Consider the following 17,050-nt stretch of genomic DNA (forward strand, 5'->3'; position numbering starts at 1 on the left):
GAGTTCAGTTTTTTCACTGTTGAATTGTGGGAAGTTTTGTTGCATCCAGGCTTTAATGGCAGACAGGCAGGAGGTGATGTGAGAGACGGGAGGGCTGTGGGGGAATGTGGTGCTGAGGTACATCTGGGTGTCGTCGGCATAACAGTGAAACTCCAGGTTGAAATGGTGGAGGATGTAGGATGATGAACAGGAGTGTATATATATGTACACTCCTACAGGAGTGTATATATATATATATATATATATATATATATATATATATATGTATTCAATTAGATTTGGTTTAAATCGTTTACATGTAGAAACTTCTTATTTTTACATCTGGCCACAAGGGGGTGCACGTGCATCCGGTGCACCAACGTGAAAATCACCAGAGCCTGCCACACACCACAAGAAAGACAATGGCAATGTCAGAGGAGACAGACAGTCAGGAGGACACTGTCAAGAATGTGTTTTTGACATGGAAATATAAAGAACATTTTACTGAAGAAGCTCACAACATTACATCTGTGCACTGTCGCGACCGCATTGCCCTCGTGTTTGCGTACATTCAGAGTGACTCAGACAAATGGGATCAGCAAGATGATTTTGAAGTATTCCAAAAGTAATCCAAAGTATTTAGAATACATTACTGAACTTGAGTAATCTAATGGAATATGTTACAAATTAGCCTACATGTACACTGCTCATAGAGGGCTAGAACCCCATAAGGGAGCTGTCTTAGCTCTGTTTGTTGATCTGTCCATCTGTCCATCTATCCATCTGTCCATCTGTCCATCTATCCATCTGTCCATCTGTCCATCTATCCATCTGTCCCCTCCACAGATCAACTCTCAGGATGACCGTGGGGTGTTGGTGGGAAACTGGGGTAGCAGCATGCGGGGCGGGGTGCTGCCCTCATCCTGGAACGGCAGCCTGGACATCCTGCAGCTCTGGCACAAATATGGCTGCCACCCCGTCAAGTACGGGCAGTGCTGGGTGTTCGCCGGCGTCATGTGCTCAGGTGACATTTTACTCCATCAGATTTCGTAAGATTCTTCTGCTCCTCCTTCTTGATACTAAAGGACAAGGCTGGTGTTCTTTTAATCCATTTCTTACTGTCAACAAATCCTTGAATGACAACAACAAAAATCAACAATGATTTTGTTCTGCCAACAAGCCTCGTACATGTAGCTGATGTACATGTAGCTGATGTACATGTAGCTGATGTACATGTAGCTGATGTACATGTAGCTGATGTACATGTAGCTGATGCACATGTAGCTGATGCACATGTAGCTGATGCACATGTAGCTGATGTACATGTAGCTGATGTACATGTAGCTGATGTACATGTAGCTGATGTACATGTAGCTGATGCACATGTAGCTGATGCACATGTAGCTGATGCACATGTAGCTGATGTACATGTAGCTGATGTACATGTAGCTGATGTACATGTAGCTGATGTACATGTAGCTGATGTACATGTAGCTGATGCACATGTAGCTGATGTACATGTAGCTGATGTACATGTAGCTGATGTACATGTAGCTGATGCACATGTAGCTGATGTACATGTAGCTGATGTACATGTAGCTGATGTACATGTAGCTGATGTACATGTAGCTGATGTACAAAGCCATGTTGCTGCACCCAACCGATCCACTTTTTCCTCAAACAAGCCGATTAATAAGCCGATTGTAAACACGTTTTCCATCTCAGTAAATTCATTCCATAGCACAGAAAATAGTCCCAGGCATAGTAAAGAATTTGTTCCCATGTGAATTTGATTCAACAGCCTGACTTTTTGTGGTAAAAGTGATTTTTAAAATGTCAAATTCGAGGGCTTTTTAGAGCGAAAATAAATGATTCCTCTTTTGCTGCAACCCACTCGAGCCCCCCACCCCCCACATTACCCACCCCCCACCCAAACATTACTCAAGCCCCCCACCCCCCACATTACTCAAGCCCCCCACCCCCCACATTACTCAAACCCCCCACCCCCCACATTACTCAACCGTTATTTGGGGGGTCGGGGGCTGAAAAGTTTGGGAACCCTTGGGCTAGCACACGCTTCCTCCGATACATGTGCAGTCGCCAGCCGCTTCTTTTCACCTGACAGCAAGGAGTTTCACCGGCAGGACATAGCACGTGGGAGGATCACGCTATTCGCCTCAATTCCCCTCCCCCCGAACAGGCGTCCCGACCGACCAGATGAGGCACTAGTGCAGCAACCAGGACACATCCCCTTAGTCCGGCTTCCCACCCGCAGACACGGCCAATTGTGTCTGTAGGAATGTCTGACCAAGCCGGAAGCCATCATACCAGGAATTGAATCCGGGCCTCCGCAGTGGTAGGCGAGTGTTTTGACCTCTAAGTAAAGTAAAGGTAAAGTCCCACTGATTGTCACACAATGTGTGAAATTTGTTCTCCGCATTTGACCCATCCCCTGGGGGAGCGGTGAGCGGCAGCGTGCGCCGCGCTCGGGAATCACATGGTGATTTAACCCCCCAATTCCAACCCTTTGATGCTGAGTGCCAAGCAGGGAGGCAAACGGGTCCCATTTTTATAGTCTTTGGTATGACTCGGCCGGGGATCGAACTCACGACCTCCCAGTCTCAGGGCGGACACTCAGACCACAAGGCCACTGAGCTGGTTAACACCCAGACGGCCCTTTCGGCCCGACCCATCCATTGGTACCAAGCATAATATGCTAGCCCTAAGGCGGCTAAACAACGCTCCAAACTATTTCAAAGGGGTCCCGTGACCTCTCAGCTCAATTGATCTGAATGGAAATTGGTTCATAGCCACTGTAGGTGGTCTTACAAAGATGGCTACCGCCTCACAATCTTAGTACAAAAAAATGGCTGACATATTTTCACGGCATTGTGTTGCTTGAGCTTATTATCTACTGCCAGAATCAATGAAGCAAAATCCTCCACTTTGGAGATGTGGTCACACGCAGCAATGCAAATAAAGGATAAGCTCCTTGGGTCATGAACAAAGGAACATGTACGCTATACTTCTCTCGCTGAGCTATAGCTGAGCGGTTGGTCCATGGGTGATCCTGCAGGGGGAGGGGGGGGGGGGGGTTGTCCTGCAGGGGGAGGGGGGGGGGGTGATCCTGCAGGGGGAGGGGGGGGGGGGGTGATCCTGCAGGGGGAGGGGGGGGGGGGTGATCCTGCAGGGGGAGGAGGGGATAAGGATTCATCTGTCTACTTTCTATGTCTTTTGCACTAACTGGAAAAAACAATTCACACATAAAAAAAACTATGCCTCACAAATCCTTGAATACAAGTGAAGGTATTGAAAACCACACCTCTTCACCTCCTTAGAAAGAATTTAAGCCATTTAATTTTTAAAACACCATTATTTCCAAATCTATTGCTTTTATCCCACCTTTTAAGTTCCTCTAATTTTTGAGGAAATCTTCTTTTCTGATGTAATGATGCCTATTTTTCCAAATTAAGTTCAAATTAACGTTTTGGGGCGCTGTCGCTCATTAAAAAAAAGTATAAACAATAGGCGATAGGAGAACACATCGCAGAGGTGCAGTTTCATTTCATTTTGATTTTCTCTCAAGACATGAAGGTATAGAAAAACAAGAGCTAGCAGCACTTTCTTGAGCCAGCGATGGGGTCAAAGTTGAATCCAAATGAAGTCTTGGCGATGGACGCTACCATCATCACAAAGATGCCATATCGCCCGTCGCTGGAAGTATAAACATATATCGTTGCCACTGACAATGGAATATGATCATGGTCCAGATTCGCATCCACCATAAATTGCCGCACTATAAACTGCCCTTTAGGGTGTAGGCCTATGTTGTTTTAAATTGTGCATCTGACAAAATTCAGTGAAACTTACACCTTTTGAAAACTGTACTCCAACTCTTGCTAAATAACTGCTGGCTTGAGAATAGCACATTGTGGCATAGTGCTGTTATCGTTACTCTGTCTGCACAGACTTTTCAGCTTTTCAGTTCATATTGGTCTCAGATATGGGTACATCCTACAAGATATCAACAGTCATCTGACAAAATATTCAGAGTTGAGCCTGGAGACCTGTAGTAGTGGGGTCAGTTAAGCAGAACACTAAAAGCATATAATTTGGTACACTTATAGGCAAAGGCTTTGCAAAGAGAACTGTATGGCGGAATCATGATTTATTTATCAAGACTCAAAAGATACGGCACAAAATAGGTGATTGCCACCTGCCCAAACCTCTGGACTTGAGATAGAGGAAGCTTCTGAGCCATACAAACCTCTGGACTTGAGATAGAGGAAGCTTCTGAGCCATACAAACCTCTGGACTTGTGAGATAGAGGAAGCTTCTGAGCAATACAAACCTCTGGACTTGAGATAGAGGAAGCTTCTGAGCAATACCAAACCTCTGGACTTGAGATAGAGGAAGCTTCTGAGCAATACAAACCTCTGGACTTGAGATAGAGGAAGCTTCTGAGCAATACAAACCTCTGGACTTGAGATAGAGGAAGCTTCTGAGCAATACAAACCTCTGGACTTGAGATAGAGGAAGCTTCTGAGCAATACAAACCTCTGGACTTGAGATAGAGGAAGCTTCTGAACAATACAAACCTCTGGACTTGAGATAGAGGAAGCTTCTGAGCAATACAAACCTCTGGACTTGAGATAGAGGAAGCTTCTGAGCAATACAAACCTCTGGACTTGAGATAGAGGAAGCTTCTGAACAATACAAACCTCTGGACTTGAGATAGAGGAAGCTTCTGAGCAATACAAACCTCTGGACTTGAGATAGAGGAAGCTTCTGAACAATACAAACCTCTGGACTTGAGATAGAGGAAGCTTCTGAACAATACAAACCTCTGGACTTGAGATAGAGGAAGCTTCTGAGCAATACAAACCTCTGGACTTGAGATAGAGGAAGCTTCTGAGCAATACAAACCTCTGGACTTGAGATAGAGGAAGCTTCTGAACAATACAAACCTCTGGACTTGAGATAGAGGAAGCTTCTGAGCAATACAAACCTCTGGACTTGAGATAGAGGAAGCTTCTGAACAATACAAACCTCTGGACTTGAGATAGAGGAAGCTTCTGAGCAATACAAACCTCTGGACTTGTGAGATAGAGGAAGCTTCTGAGCAATACAAACCTCTGGACTTGAGATAGAGGAAGCTTCTGAGCAATACAAACCTCTGGACTTGAGATAGAGGAAGCTTCTGAGCAATACAAACCTCTGGACTTGAGATAGAGGAAGCTTCTGAACAATACTAAAGTTCCAAATTTTAATTCCTCATGATAGGAAATGTATGATTTGACACCAAGATCATCCATATCAGATTAGTCTACACAAATGTATTGCAGTTACAATTTTCATAGGTTGCCAGTCTGTGGCCGCAATATCCCCCTATAAGCGTATCAGATTATATGCTTTTATCAAAAACTGCACAATTGTTATGTCATTTTTAGCTAAGGTGCCCCAATACACTAGTGAGAAGCAAAACCTGATGGTGATTGATATGGACTGAATTGTGTGTGTGTGTGTGTGTGTGTGTGTGTGTGTGTGTGTGTGTGTGTGTGTGTGTGTGTGTGTGTTTCTAGTAATGCGCTGTCTGGGCATCCCCTGTCGTGTCATCACAAACTACCAGTCAGCCCACGACACACACAAGAACCTCATCATCGACGTCTTCCACGCCGACTACGGAGTCAGACCCATCGAGTCCAATGACAGCATCTGGTGAGAGAGGCAAAGCACACCTGATGTCATCATGGACTGTAAATAATATGAACGTAGCCACTAGGGCTGTGAATCTTCACTGGCCTCCCGATTCGATTCGATTACGATTCATCTGTCAACGATTCGATTCGATTCGATTAAACCATGCATCACGATGCATCGCGATGCATCTTAAATCGATGCATCACTTTTTCCGCAATACATGATTTATTTTTTCTCACTTTCTTTTTTCTCACTGTGTGGCTACTTTTAAAATAAAAGTGCATTTGGAATTGCATTGTATTATGATCCATAATTAAAATAAACAACTGCATGTACTTACATTCTATTTTATTTGATTATAAAAAAATAAAAAAATAAAAAATAAAATTAATAATCGATTTTTGATATTTGTTAATCGATGCAGAATCGTGCACGCCCGCATCGCGATGCATCGTATAATCGATTATTTTTGACACCCCTAGTAGCCACTCCCATTTTCAGATGGCCGATGTTTGAAGCCTAGAGTATGGGAGCGTGGCCGTCGCCATCTTGGGGTCCTTGCACAGCTCAGGTAGCTAGTCTCGCTGGCCAGCCTCGTCTCCCTTCAGCCTCGTCTCCCTTCAGCCTCGTCTCCCTTCAGCCTCGTCTCCCTTCAGCCTCGTCTCCCTTCAGCCTCCCTCCCTTCAGCCTCCTCTCCCTTCAGCCTCCTCTCCCTTCAGACTCCTCTCCCTTCAGCCTCCTCTCTCTTCAGACTCCTCCCCCTTCAGCCTCCTCTCCCTTCAGCCTCCTCTCCCTTCAGCCTCCTCTCCCTTCAGCCTCCTCTCCCTTCAGCCTCCTCTCCCTTCCGTCCAGGAGTCTGGTGCTGCAGGTCTCCATAACTGGGATAAACCCTCCCCTGCTCTACTCTGCTCTCCCATTTGAGCGACTGTTTCGGTGGCAGCCGGATGTCCGCTCCCGGCTTATTACAAACTCGTCATTGGCTCCGACCATGTCAATCAGAGCGGCTTCCGCTCCCTCCTCCCTGTGTGTCGCTGTAAACAGTGCCCTGCCGCCTCAGTGAAAACAACAACGCTAACTAGCTAGCAAGCTAACGGCAGAAACCTACACGCTAGCTCGTTGCTACACGCTGAAAACGGCAAATTGGATTGTTGGAAACTATTTTCCAAGGGCACTGCCGCTAAGCGCTGCCCATCGCAATCCCACTATGGAGACCTGCGGCGCCAGACTCCTCTCCCGGAAGGGAGAGGAGTCTGGCCAGCGAGACTACTGGACAGGTGACCTGTCAATCACGCTCAAAACATACTCTTTTCTACTGTCTATTTTACTCTAAACGGGTGAGTTGTATAAAAATGCACCCCCGTACAGTTGTTATGAAATGTGAAATTAGCTATATAGGGCAAAACCGTGTTTTGAACCAGGCTGTAAACATGCTTAATCCTTTTACAAAGTAGGTCCCTTTTGGGGCCAGCCTCAAGTGGCCATTCGAGGAAATACAGCTTTCAGTATCACTTCTGCGGATTCCTCTGTGGATGTCACCCATACATTTGATCCAATTCTTTATGATCTCTTTTGGGGCAAATGAAAACAACACATAATAGATGTTACCAACCATACTGAACATCTCAAAGGATTTTGAAAGCACTCTCAAACTGATGTTTTAGATCACTGATTACATCAGCGTTCCAAAATGCTGCGTCATGTAAACTTGTGTGTCAAGTTCCTCTATGCATACTTTTTGTGTCTTGAAAAAACCAACCCAGAACACTTAATGCAGTTTTTCAGACTGCTGGCTATAGTTTCAAACCAACAGCAACAGTGTTCTAGAATCTTGCACTTGACTGCAGAGCTCCATATTTCAGTGTTTAGAACATTGTCTTTTGCAATAGTGTTCTAGAATTTTGTGTTTGATTCCAATGTTCAGTGTTCTAATCTAGAATGTTCTTTTGAAACCGAGGACATTCTGGAATGTTAGCTGGTGTCCCATCAGTGTTCCAGAATGCAGTGTGTCCTAGAATGTTGTGCTTGACTCGAGTCTACAATGTTCTGTAATTGACCCCATTGTTTTTCTTATATTTTCTTTATCAAATTAAAGAATCCCTTTTTATTTCTGAGGTAGGTGCAAAACACAAACTTTGCAATGAATGCATATTTCCTTTTCTTTGTCAAAGAAAAACAAAAGCATTGTCATTCATTTTTCATCTCACAGATTTGTGATGTCTTGTTACATCCCTACTAGAATGTTCTTCTCTAGCTCTGCTCTAAAATGTGTCGTTTTACATTTTACAACCTTCAGAAAGTTCTAGAATGTTATGCTTGACTCCAAGTTGCAGGATTCAGTGTGTCTCTTATCCACAGTTGCTGTAGAAAATAACTAAACTCATATATAAACTCACGAGTTAAAAAAAAGCTAAATATTTTGACTGTATAGGAACTTCCATGTGTGGGTGGAGGCCTGGATGAGAAGACCGGACCTGTCAGAAGACGGCAGCTACGACGGCTGGCAGGTGCTGGATCCAACACCACAGGAGCAGAGCAAGGGTAATGATGACATCACTTTAAATAATGTTAGACAATCTTTTGCTTCCACTGAAGTCTGATGGCACACGGTGAAAGAACGAATCTAAGAACAATATAAACACATAGATAGATCTTAGTTCAGAATAGTAATTCTGGGGTGCTGGAACGGTGTGGTTTCTAATGGTTATCTGAATCCGTACTGGTTCATCTTCCAATTCTCTCCCTCTCTCTCTCCCTCTCTCTCTCTCTCCCTCTCTCTCTCTCTCTCTCTCTCCCCCTCTCTCGCTCTCCTCTCTCTTTTCTCTCTCTCTCTCACTCTGTCCCTCTGCTTGCCCACGGCACTCAGCAAGAAAGAAGCTGCTGTCACAGACGTGATGGCGGTGACGCTGTGGCTTTTAAGGGGAGTGATCTCACACTTGTGAATCCTGCTTTGGGCATAAACACACCTACAGTATATGGAGGTTTGCACCAGATGATGCCAAGCACAGCGAGCCGACACGCCCACAATTAGGGCTTTGTGCTGCGCTATTCCAGCGCAAAACGGGCGCTAACGCAAAATTACCGCCTTCGCGACGATAGAGCCCATTTATTCGGTTCAGGACCCGTGAAGATGACTTCATTTACAAAAATGCCTTTTTCTCAACTCTTTGGGGAGAGACGGACGTTTTCAGTGAACACGACCTACATTCAAGTGTCAATAACTAAAGAACGGATGAAGGTAGAATCAAACTTTTTTTTCAGATGAAAGTAGACGCTCTCTTGCTTTTGGGATCTTCATTGTTTACATGGTCATAGAAGAAATATTCTGTGGGTCTCGGAAAATTTGTGAAAATGATTAAAAACCCTGGCGGTGGCTAGTGACTTTTCCTTTGAACCTCTGCTGGGGAACCAGTGAAGGAAAAGCAAAGCAAATTTGACAAGAGGTCAAAAGAGGCCTTTCATTGCATATTGACTCTATAAACACATAACAACAAACCTCAACAGTTTTGGAATGAAATTGACAGACTAGGCCCCAGAAAATCTAGGAGTATACTTTAGAGAATGGCAGTTGTAGCTCGGTTCTAGGGGTGGTATTACTAATGTGGGAGAAGGATTTTGTTGATTTGTTTTCTGGTTGTAAGCATTCTTTTGACGAAGCCTTTTTGGTGGAAATAATTTATACACAAGAAGTAATAGAAAATAATATGAATGTTGATCTAAACAGCAAGTACTTAAATGCAAACTTTCCTATCGTTGAAAGACACCATATTAGCCCTAACCATACCCTTCGATGTAAAGGACAACATTGTCAGTGGGGCAGTTAGTTGAATCTCTGTAGGTAACCTGAAGTGGTGTTCTCGTGCAGGTGTGTTTTGCTGTGGCCCGGCTCCAGTCATTGCCATCCGGAACGGAGAGACTCACCTGAAGTACGACATCCCCTTTGTCTTCGCTGAGGTCAATGCTGACTGCATCGACTGGCTGGTCAGTATACTTTACATGAGCAGGGCTTCAACCGCTTGTGGATCAGAACGTTACCTGACAGTTTATTATCCCAGGTCATTGTTTGGAATGGCAACAATAGAGTCAAGTGCCATTGCAAGATTGCCCATGGGGCCTAAGGAAGTAAGTTGCCTATCCATTTCTCCATTCTCCATAGACATCGCCACCATAAATGGGAGCTCGGGCTCTGTGTGTCTGTCCCACTGTGATTGTCCCACTGTGACATCATCCATGATGTCATAAATCCCACTGTGACATCATCAGTGATGTCATAAATCCCACTGTGACATCATAAATCCCTGATCCCACTGTGACATCATCAGTGATAGTGTTGTCACAGTTCTCGGTACTTCGGTACTTAGTCAGTACTACATTGCTACGGTACTAAACGGTACCTGTTTTTCATGGTACCGAGGGTACCGAGTTTACTATTTAGTTTGCCACCATGGCTTTAACTCCAGGCGACTGAGGCGAGTTTATTTGAGTGCTGGCAATGAACACCAAAACATGGACACAGCCGTCAGCTAACGTTAGCCTGTCTGCCTGAGCAACACACATACATACTGCGCATGCAGCCCCGCGCACTTCCGGGACTACGGTGTCCCCGAACGTCCACACGTAATCGCAAACAGTCATTCACAGCTTGTTGACACGAGCAGCGCGCACACACAGTGCGGCGAAGAGAATGGCTAGTGGAAGTACAGCAGGAGCGGCTGCTCCGATTCCAACAACTCAACTTGTAGAGAAGAAGAATGCAAAGAGTCGCATTTGGAAATATTTCGTATTCAAGGCAAATGCAGATGGTGTTATCATCAGTCCCCAAAACCCCATCTGCAAAAAGTGTCCAATCTCGCCAAGCACCTGAAAGACAGGCACCCAGACCCAGAATTCCAGGTTGGTTAATTCTTTCAAACGGTGTAAAATAACACGTTTAACAACATATCAAACGGACCTTATCCTGTCGCATTAGTTTTTGAGATAGCTGGCAATGCATTGTGTAACCAAAAAACGTTTACCGTGGTACCGAAATTGGTACCGAGTACCGTGGAAATTCACTAGTACCGGTACCGACTACTGAATTATTGGTACTGTGACATCACTAATCAGTGATGTCATAAATTCCACTGATGACATCATCAGTGATGTCATAAATCTGACATCATCAGTGATGCTGGTCTCATTGGCCACATAGCAGCCGAGTTGCGGGCGAGGTTTCTTCTCAGGTCAAAGCTATCTGTGTTTCTGGGTCTTCTCCTGTCAAAGCTGTTGTCTGCATTTCTGGGTCTTCTCAGGTCAAAGCTGACAGCTCCAAAATGAAGATCTACTCCGACAACAAGAGAGTGGGTCAGAACATCTCCACCAAGTCTGTAGGATCCAACAAGAGGTGGAACATCACTGACACCTACAAACACAGAGAGGGTAGGTAGTATCGTTCAGTAACGTTACAATTTGGTGTGTTCTCTGTCATACTGACCCTACAGGTGTGTTCTCTGTCATACTGACCCTACAGGATCCAAGAAAGAGAGGTCGGTCTTTAAACACGCTATCACCAGAGACTACTCCAGAGACGGACGCTTCAGCACGGCGGAAGAGGAGGAAGAGGAGGAGGAGGAGGAGGAGGGAGAGGAGGAGGGGAGCACCGGGGAGAACAGAGCTGAAGAAACCCCGGAGGCAGAGCAGCCGGCCCGGAAGGTGTCTATGAGATTTGAAGAGGTACGTTATGATAAGGAGGCCATGACGGAATCATGGAATTTGGTATTAAAAATGTAATCAACCCTAAAACATGGACTATTGGAGAATTTCCACTTTTTTATTCAATTGTTCAAAATATATATTGTTTTAGTAACCTATTTCATCATTGTAAAATAGGCTATAGGGAAATAATTCATTTTTTTCCGATAAGGGTTTTTTTGAGAGGGGGGTTGTTCTTGCGTGGGACCGTTAGGTCACCTCACAACTTGTTACTTTGAGGTATGCCTGCACGATATATTGTTTCAGCATCGTCATCACAATGTGCACATGGGCAATAGTCACATCGCAGGACCGCAAAGCTACACCAAAATACATTTTGGTTTATTTATTAAAAATATATCAACTTTCCCTTTTCTTCTAAAAAAAATAAGGGAGGTGGCTCCTCCCCTGCCTCGTTAGAAAAACCTCCTGTGCTAAGAGCTAAGCGTTTGCTAGCAATGGGTCAAGAGAAGCACTTCAGATAAGATTGCTTGGCTCATGGCACCGACGTGACGTGGTGGTCAAGGGGGCAGAGTGGGTGGCCATGCCATAGCCAAAAGCCATGACACCTTCAGGCGCAATGGATGGTTTTAGGGGTAAATGGACATTATCCAGTAGGTGCGCTGCTGGGAAGCAGCTTGGCATAGTGTGAGAATCCGAAGTTCGTAACGAAGTAAAACATTATTTCTTCATAGCAGGCATGTTTGAGGTGTGCTGATCACTTATAGCCCCTTTTACCTAGCCCCGCCCCCCTTCCTTGATGGAATGGATGGACACGAGGTCATAGTGACCTTGAACGTTGACCTTTGACCACTGAAATCTAATCAGTTTATCGTTGTGTCCAAGTGGACGTTTGAGCCAAATTTGAAGAAATTCCCTCAAGGTGTTCTTGAGGTATCGCAGTAAACGTGGTCTTGAGGTCACAGTGACCTGGAACTTTGACCTTTGCCGTGTTGATTGAGCGGTTCCCTCCCCTCCCAATTAGGCTGTTTTGGATTGTATTGTGTTTTGGATTGTATTGTGTGTTTTGGATTGTATTGTGTTTTGGATTGTATTGTGTTTTGGATTGTATTGTGGGGGAGATGGGTTAGGGTTAGGGGGGAAAAGGGCTTGGCCGGGTTTTGAGAGTCACTTGTTTTGAACGGTTTTTGGTCAGGAAACCATCAGCTGTATCTTGCAACAATATGGACTTCTGTCAGAAATTCCTCAGCATCAGCTCCGTCAAACAGAAACAAAATGAACAGAGGTGCAAAATAAATTGATTTAACATTTGTCAACATTATGAACGAAGCTTCGAAGCTACGAACTATTTGGTAGAGCCCAATTGGGCTGTGTATCACATCATATTGTATCATATCGTATCACGTGTGTCCTGTCATGTCATGTCATATCGTGCTGTATCGTATAGTTTGGTATAGTACATTACATATACATTACATTACGTCATTTGGCTTTTATCCATTATTTTATTTTTTTGTCAGCAATATAGCAATCAACTATGCAACACAGTCTATGACAACTACAAGATCTGAAGGAATAGTGGTAAAGTTATGTTTTTTTGTTTGTTTGTTTTTTAGAGAGAAAGAAGTTAGTTGAAGAAGGGCCCAGATGGAGCATATTGTATCATACTGTAGTAGTGTATCGTATCATGTTATTGAATCAGTGAGTGATGTCACAATGCCTCCTTGTGTGTGTGTGTGTGTGTGTGTGTGTGTGTGTGCGCCCCATTATCACTGATGACACCATCAGTGTGTGTGTGTGTGTGTGTGTGTCCCTATGACATCACTGAGTCAGTCTTGTCACAGTGTGTGTGTGTGTGTGTGTGTGTGTGTGTGTGTGTGTGCGTGCGTGCCCTTATGACATCACTTTTGACATCATCACTGATGACATCATCACTGATGACATAACATCATTCGCTAATTAGTCTAATTAAAAAATCCGGCTCCGTCAGCTCAGGTGTGCACTGTACACACCCTGAAGGTTTCAGCCTGATTGCACGTAAAATAGCATAGCTGTGGCCGAACACAGAACTTGAAACAAACAAACTCACATACTAAATTGTATATAGAGATAGATTGTATTGTATTGTATTGTATTGTATTATAGCACATCATATCACATGATGTGTTTGAGGATTACAACTATGAAATTGCAATGTATCATATCATATTGGATTGGACTACAATATACAGTATAAGATAGGTAGGCTATACATATGTATTGATTGAAGTCAAATCTCCTACCATGTGTCATATCTCACGCTGTGGTTCTGTAGGTGTCTGAGCCAGTGAGCGGGCAGGAGGTGAGACTGAAGTTGGTACTGCACAGTGCAGACAGTGCTGCCCGCCCTCTGTCCATCAACATCAGCATCCAGGCCATGACCTACACCGGCATGCCTGCTGCTAACATCCAGACAGAGGTGACAGAAGAGACACTGCAGCCTGGACAAGGTAAACTCTCATACTGAACACTGCTAACATCCAGACAGAGGTGACGGAAGAGACACTGCAGCCTGGACAAGGTAAACTCTCATACTGAACACTGCTAACATCCAGACAGAGGTGACAGAAGAGACACTGCAGCCTGGACAAGGTAAACTCTCATACTGAACACTGCTAACATCCAGACAGAGGTGACGGAAGAGACACTGCAGCCTGGACAAGGTAAACTCTCATACTGAACACTGCTAACATCCAGACAGAGGTGACGGAAGAGACACTGCAGCCTGGACAAGGTAAACTCTCATACTGAACACTGCTAACATCCAGACAGAGGTGACGGAAGAGACACTGCAGGCTGGACAAGGTAAACTCTCATACTGAACGCTAACATCCAGACAGAGGTGAAGGAAGAGACACTGCAGCCTGGACAAGGTAAACTCTCATACTGAACACTGCTAACATCCAGACAGACGTGACGGAAGAGACACTGCAGCCTGGACAAGGTAAACTCTCATACTGAACACTGCTAACATCCAGACAGAGGTGAAGGAAGAGACACTGCAGCCTGGACAAGGTAAACTCTCATACTGAACACTGCTAACATCCAGACAGAGGTGACGGAAGAGACACTGCAGCCTGGACAAGGTAAACTCTCATACTGAACACTGCTAACATCCAGACAGACGTGAAGGAAGAGACACCGCAGCCTGGACAAGGTAAACTCTCATACTGAACACTGCTAACATCCAGATAGACGTGACGGAAGAGACACCGCAGCCTGGACAAGGTAAACTCTCATACTGAACACTGCTAACATCCAGATAGACGTGACGGAAGAGACACCGCAGCCTGGACAAGGTAAACTCTCATACTGAACACTGCTAACATCCAGATAGACGTGACGGAAGAGACACCGCAGCCTGGACAAGGTAAACTCACATAATAGTTCTCCCGCTGTGCGGGCTCACATGCTCTTATGACATCACTGATGATCACTGATGATGTCACAATTTTGCATCACTGATGACATCACAATTGCTCTCATGACATCACTGATGAATGACATCAGTGATGATGTCACAACTTTGCATCTTATGTCACTATGACATCATTAGTGGGACAAAACTGCGTAGCCTCGCCCTGGCTGCTCCTTGATGGCATACTTCAGAGATGCTGGATCACCTGTCCTGGAGCTGGCAACATACAGCTGTCCATGGATGAAGACGGGGGTCTGAAGCCAGACTCCCACTTCTTTTAGTGTCTGCCCCTGGGACTTGATTTGCTCTTATGACATCACTGATGACATCATCAGTGGGACTCTTATGACATCACTGATGACATCATCAGTGGGACTCTTATGACATCACTGATGACATCATCAGTGGGACTCTTATGACATCACTGATGATGTCACATTTGCTTTTATGACATCAATGATAACATCAAAACCTCAATATATAGATAAATAATATACCAACGTTTATTTATTTATTTATCTTTAATCAAAGTGGTTGAGTGGTTGAAAATATGTGGGGTTCCATCGACATTTTTATGCACATTTTCAGTTTGCGCATTAAAAACCTGGGTGGAAACGTTGCAAAATTAGATAAAACCTTTAAATATAGCAAAAAAGTTTTTACGCTTGGGTGAGGTGGAGAAGTTGGTGCATCGATAAAATATGAAAGCTAGTTAGTGCAGTGGAAATGGATTAACCAAATATTGCATTGTCTGGTTAAAGCGCTTGGGTAACGAGACTTCATTCAAAAACCATGCATTTCATGTTGCTTTGGCTTTCTTACTGTCAAAAGTTAATATCTGGACCATAAAATATAATGAAAGCTTGTTATGACTCCCTAGGATGCACTCTAAGTTACATGTCTGCATAGACTGAATTAAAGGTTTACTATGCAACTATTTCATTTAAAAAAACATAATTATACAAACGTTTCCCCTCAAAACGATCACTTCTGGCTCATATAATAGTGTGGCAGTGTGTTTATGTTGAGAGACGCTGCGCCCTGTGTGTATTTTAGTGATAGGACATTGCTTTACTGGGTTCTGTGTTTATGTGGTCGAGCGAGGTTGTGTTTATGTGGAGAGAGAGAGCGCCAATAAATCGTTCAAATGCAGGGATTAAACGTTATTATTTTAGTCTCACAGCGGTTATCTTTATACAATTGAGTATCTTGACTTTGTCTGTTTGTTCAATGGGCGGCTGTAGCTCAGGAGGTAGAGCGGGTCATCCGCTAATCGCTTTGGATAAAAGAGGTCGGTGGTTCGATTCCCGGCTCCTCCAGTCTGCATGTCGAAGTGTCCTTGGGCAAGACACTGAACCCCAAATTGCTCCCTACCCTGCGTGGTAACCTGCCACCATCGGTGTGTGAATGTACCTACTGACAACAACACACACCCTCGCGCGCCAATACGGCAGGCGAGCCCGAGCTACGCGCGAGATGCCTAGTGCTATAAAAACACAAATAAACACACACATACTGTTGTGGAATGGAATTTATCATCATTCTTCAAGGTCGCCTGTCCATGTGACATGCATTTATAACTCATACCAATAATTATGTGTCTGCAATTATAGCTTATTGATTATGAAATGAATTAGATTCTATATATCACATCCCTTCAAAGCGGCAAACGGCTCAAACATTGATCTGGGAAGGAGATCTATTTCCTGGTTTGATTGGACCTATTGATTGATTGACAGCTGCCATGTCATGATATGATTGGTTGAAATGTGGTAGAAATTTGATAGTTCTTCGTTACATCACCATACTGTAGATTACATTTATGAATGAAATCCTGAAAAATGAATCTTTGATGTGAAAAAGTGTGAAAAACTAAAGAAATTATATTTTTGTGATTTTCTTTGCATAAATTATTAAGTAGGTGCAGGTATGTGAACTACAATTTTAAAAAGGCATTATTGGGTTCAGCTCGTCTTTAACATTAGTTAAAGACACGACGGCAGAAACAGGCTGTTCTTGGTGAGGCTCATTGTTCTCACCTGGTCAAACTAACTTGAGGAAACACTGCGGAGTTCAGATCAAAACTGCATGGATCTGTCCATACCCAGCAGTGTCTATCTCTCCCTCTCTCTCCTGTAGATCTGTCCATACCCAGCAGTGTCTATCTCTCCCTCTCTCTCCTGTAGATCTGTCCATACCCAGCAGTGTCTCTCTCTCCTGTAGATC

The 17,050-nt window shown here is 44.2% G+C and overlaps 1 protein-coding gene across 1 annotated transcript in view; it reads left to right on the forward strand.

Annotated features, from left to right (window-relative positions):
- tgm8 (transglutaminase 8) overlaps nt 1–17,050 on the forward strand; it is a gene marked incomplete at its 5' end in the record, with an annotated part of 48,143 nt that overhangs the window by 23,924 nt on the left and 7,169 nt on the right. The window contains 7 exons of the mRNA XM_083661930.1: nt 826–1,003; nt 5,562–5,697; nt 8,108–8,217; nt 9,542–9,657; nt 10,968–11,094; nt 11,186–11,388; nt 13,682–13,856. Coding sequence (XP_083518056.1) covers nt 826–1,003; nt 5,562–5,697; nt 8,108–8,217; nt 9,542–9,657; nt 10,968–11,094; nt 11,186–11,388; nt 13,682–13,856 — 1,045 coding nt within the window. The remainder of the gene's footprint in view (nt 1–825; nt 1,004–5,561; nt 5,698–8,107; nt 8,218–9,541; nt 9,658–10,967; nt 11,095–11,185; nt 11,389–13,681; nt 13,857–17,050) is intronic.

This window comes from Poromitra crassiceps (genome assembly GCF_964638095.1).
Source record: "Poromitra crassiceps genome assembly, chromosome: 27".
NCBI lineage: Eukaryota > Metazoa > Chordata > Actinopteri > Beryciformes > Melamphaidae > Poromitra > Poromitra crassiceps.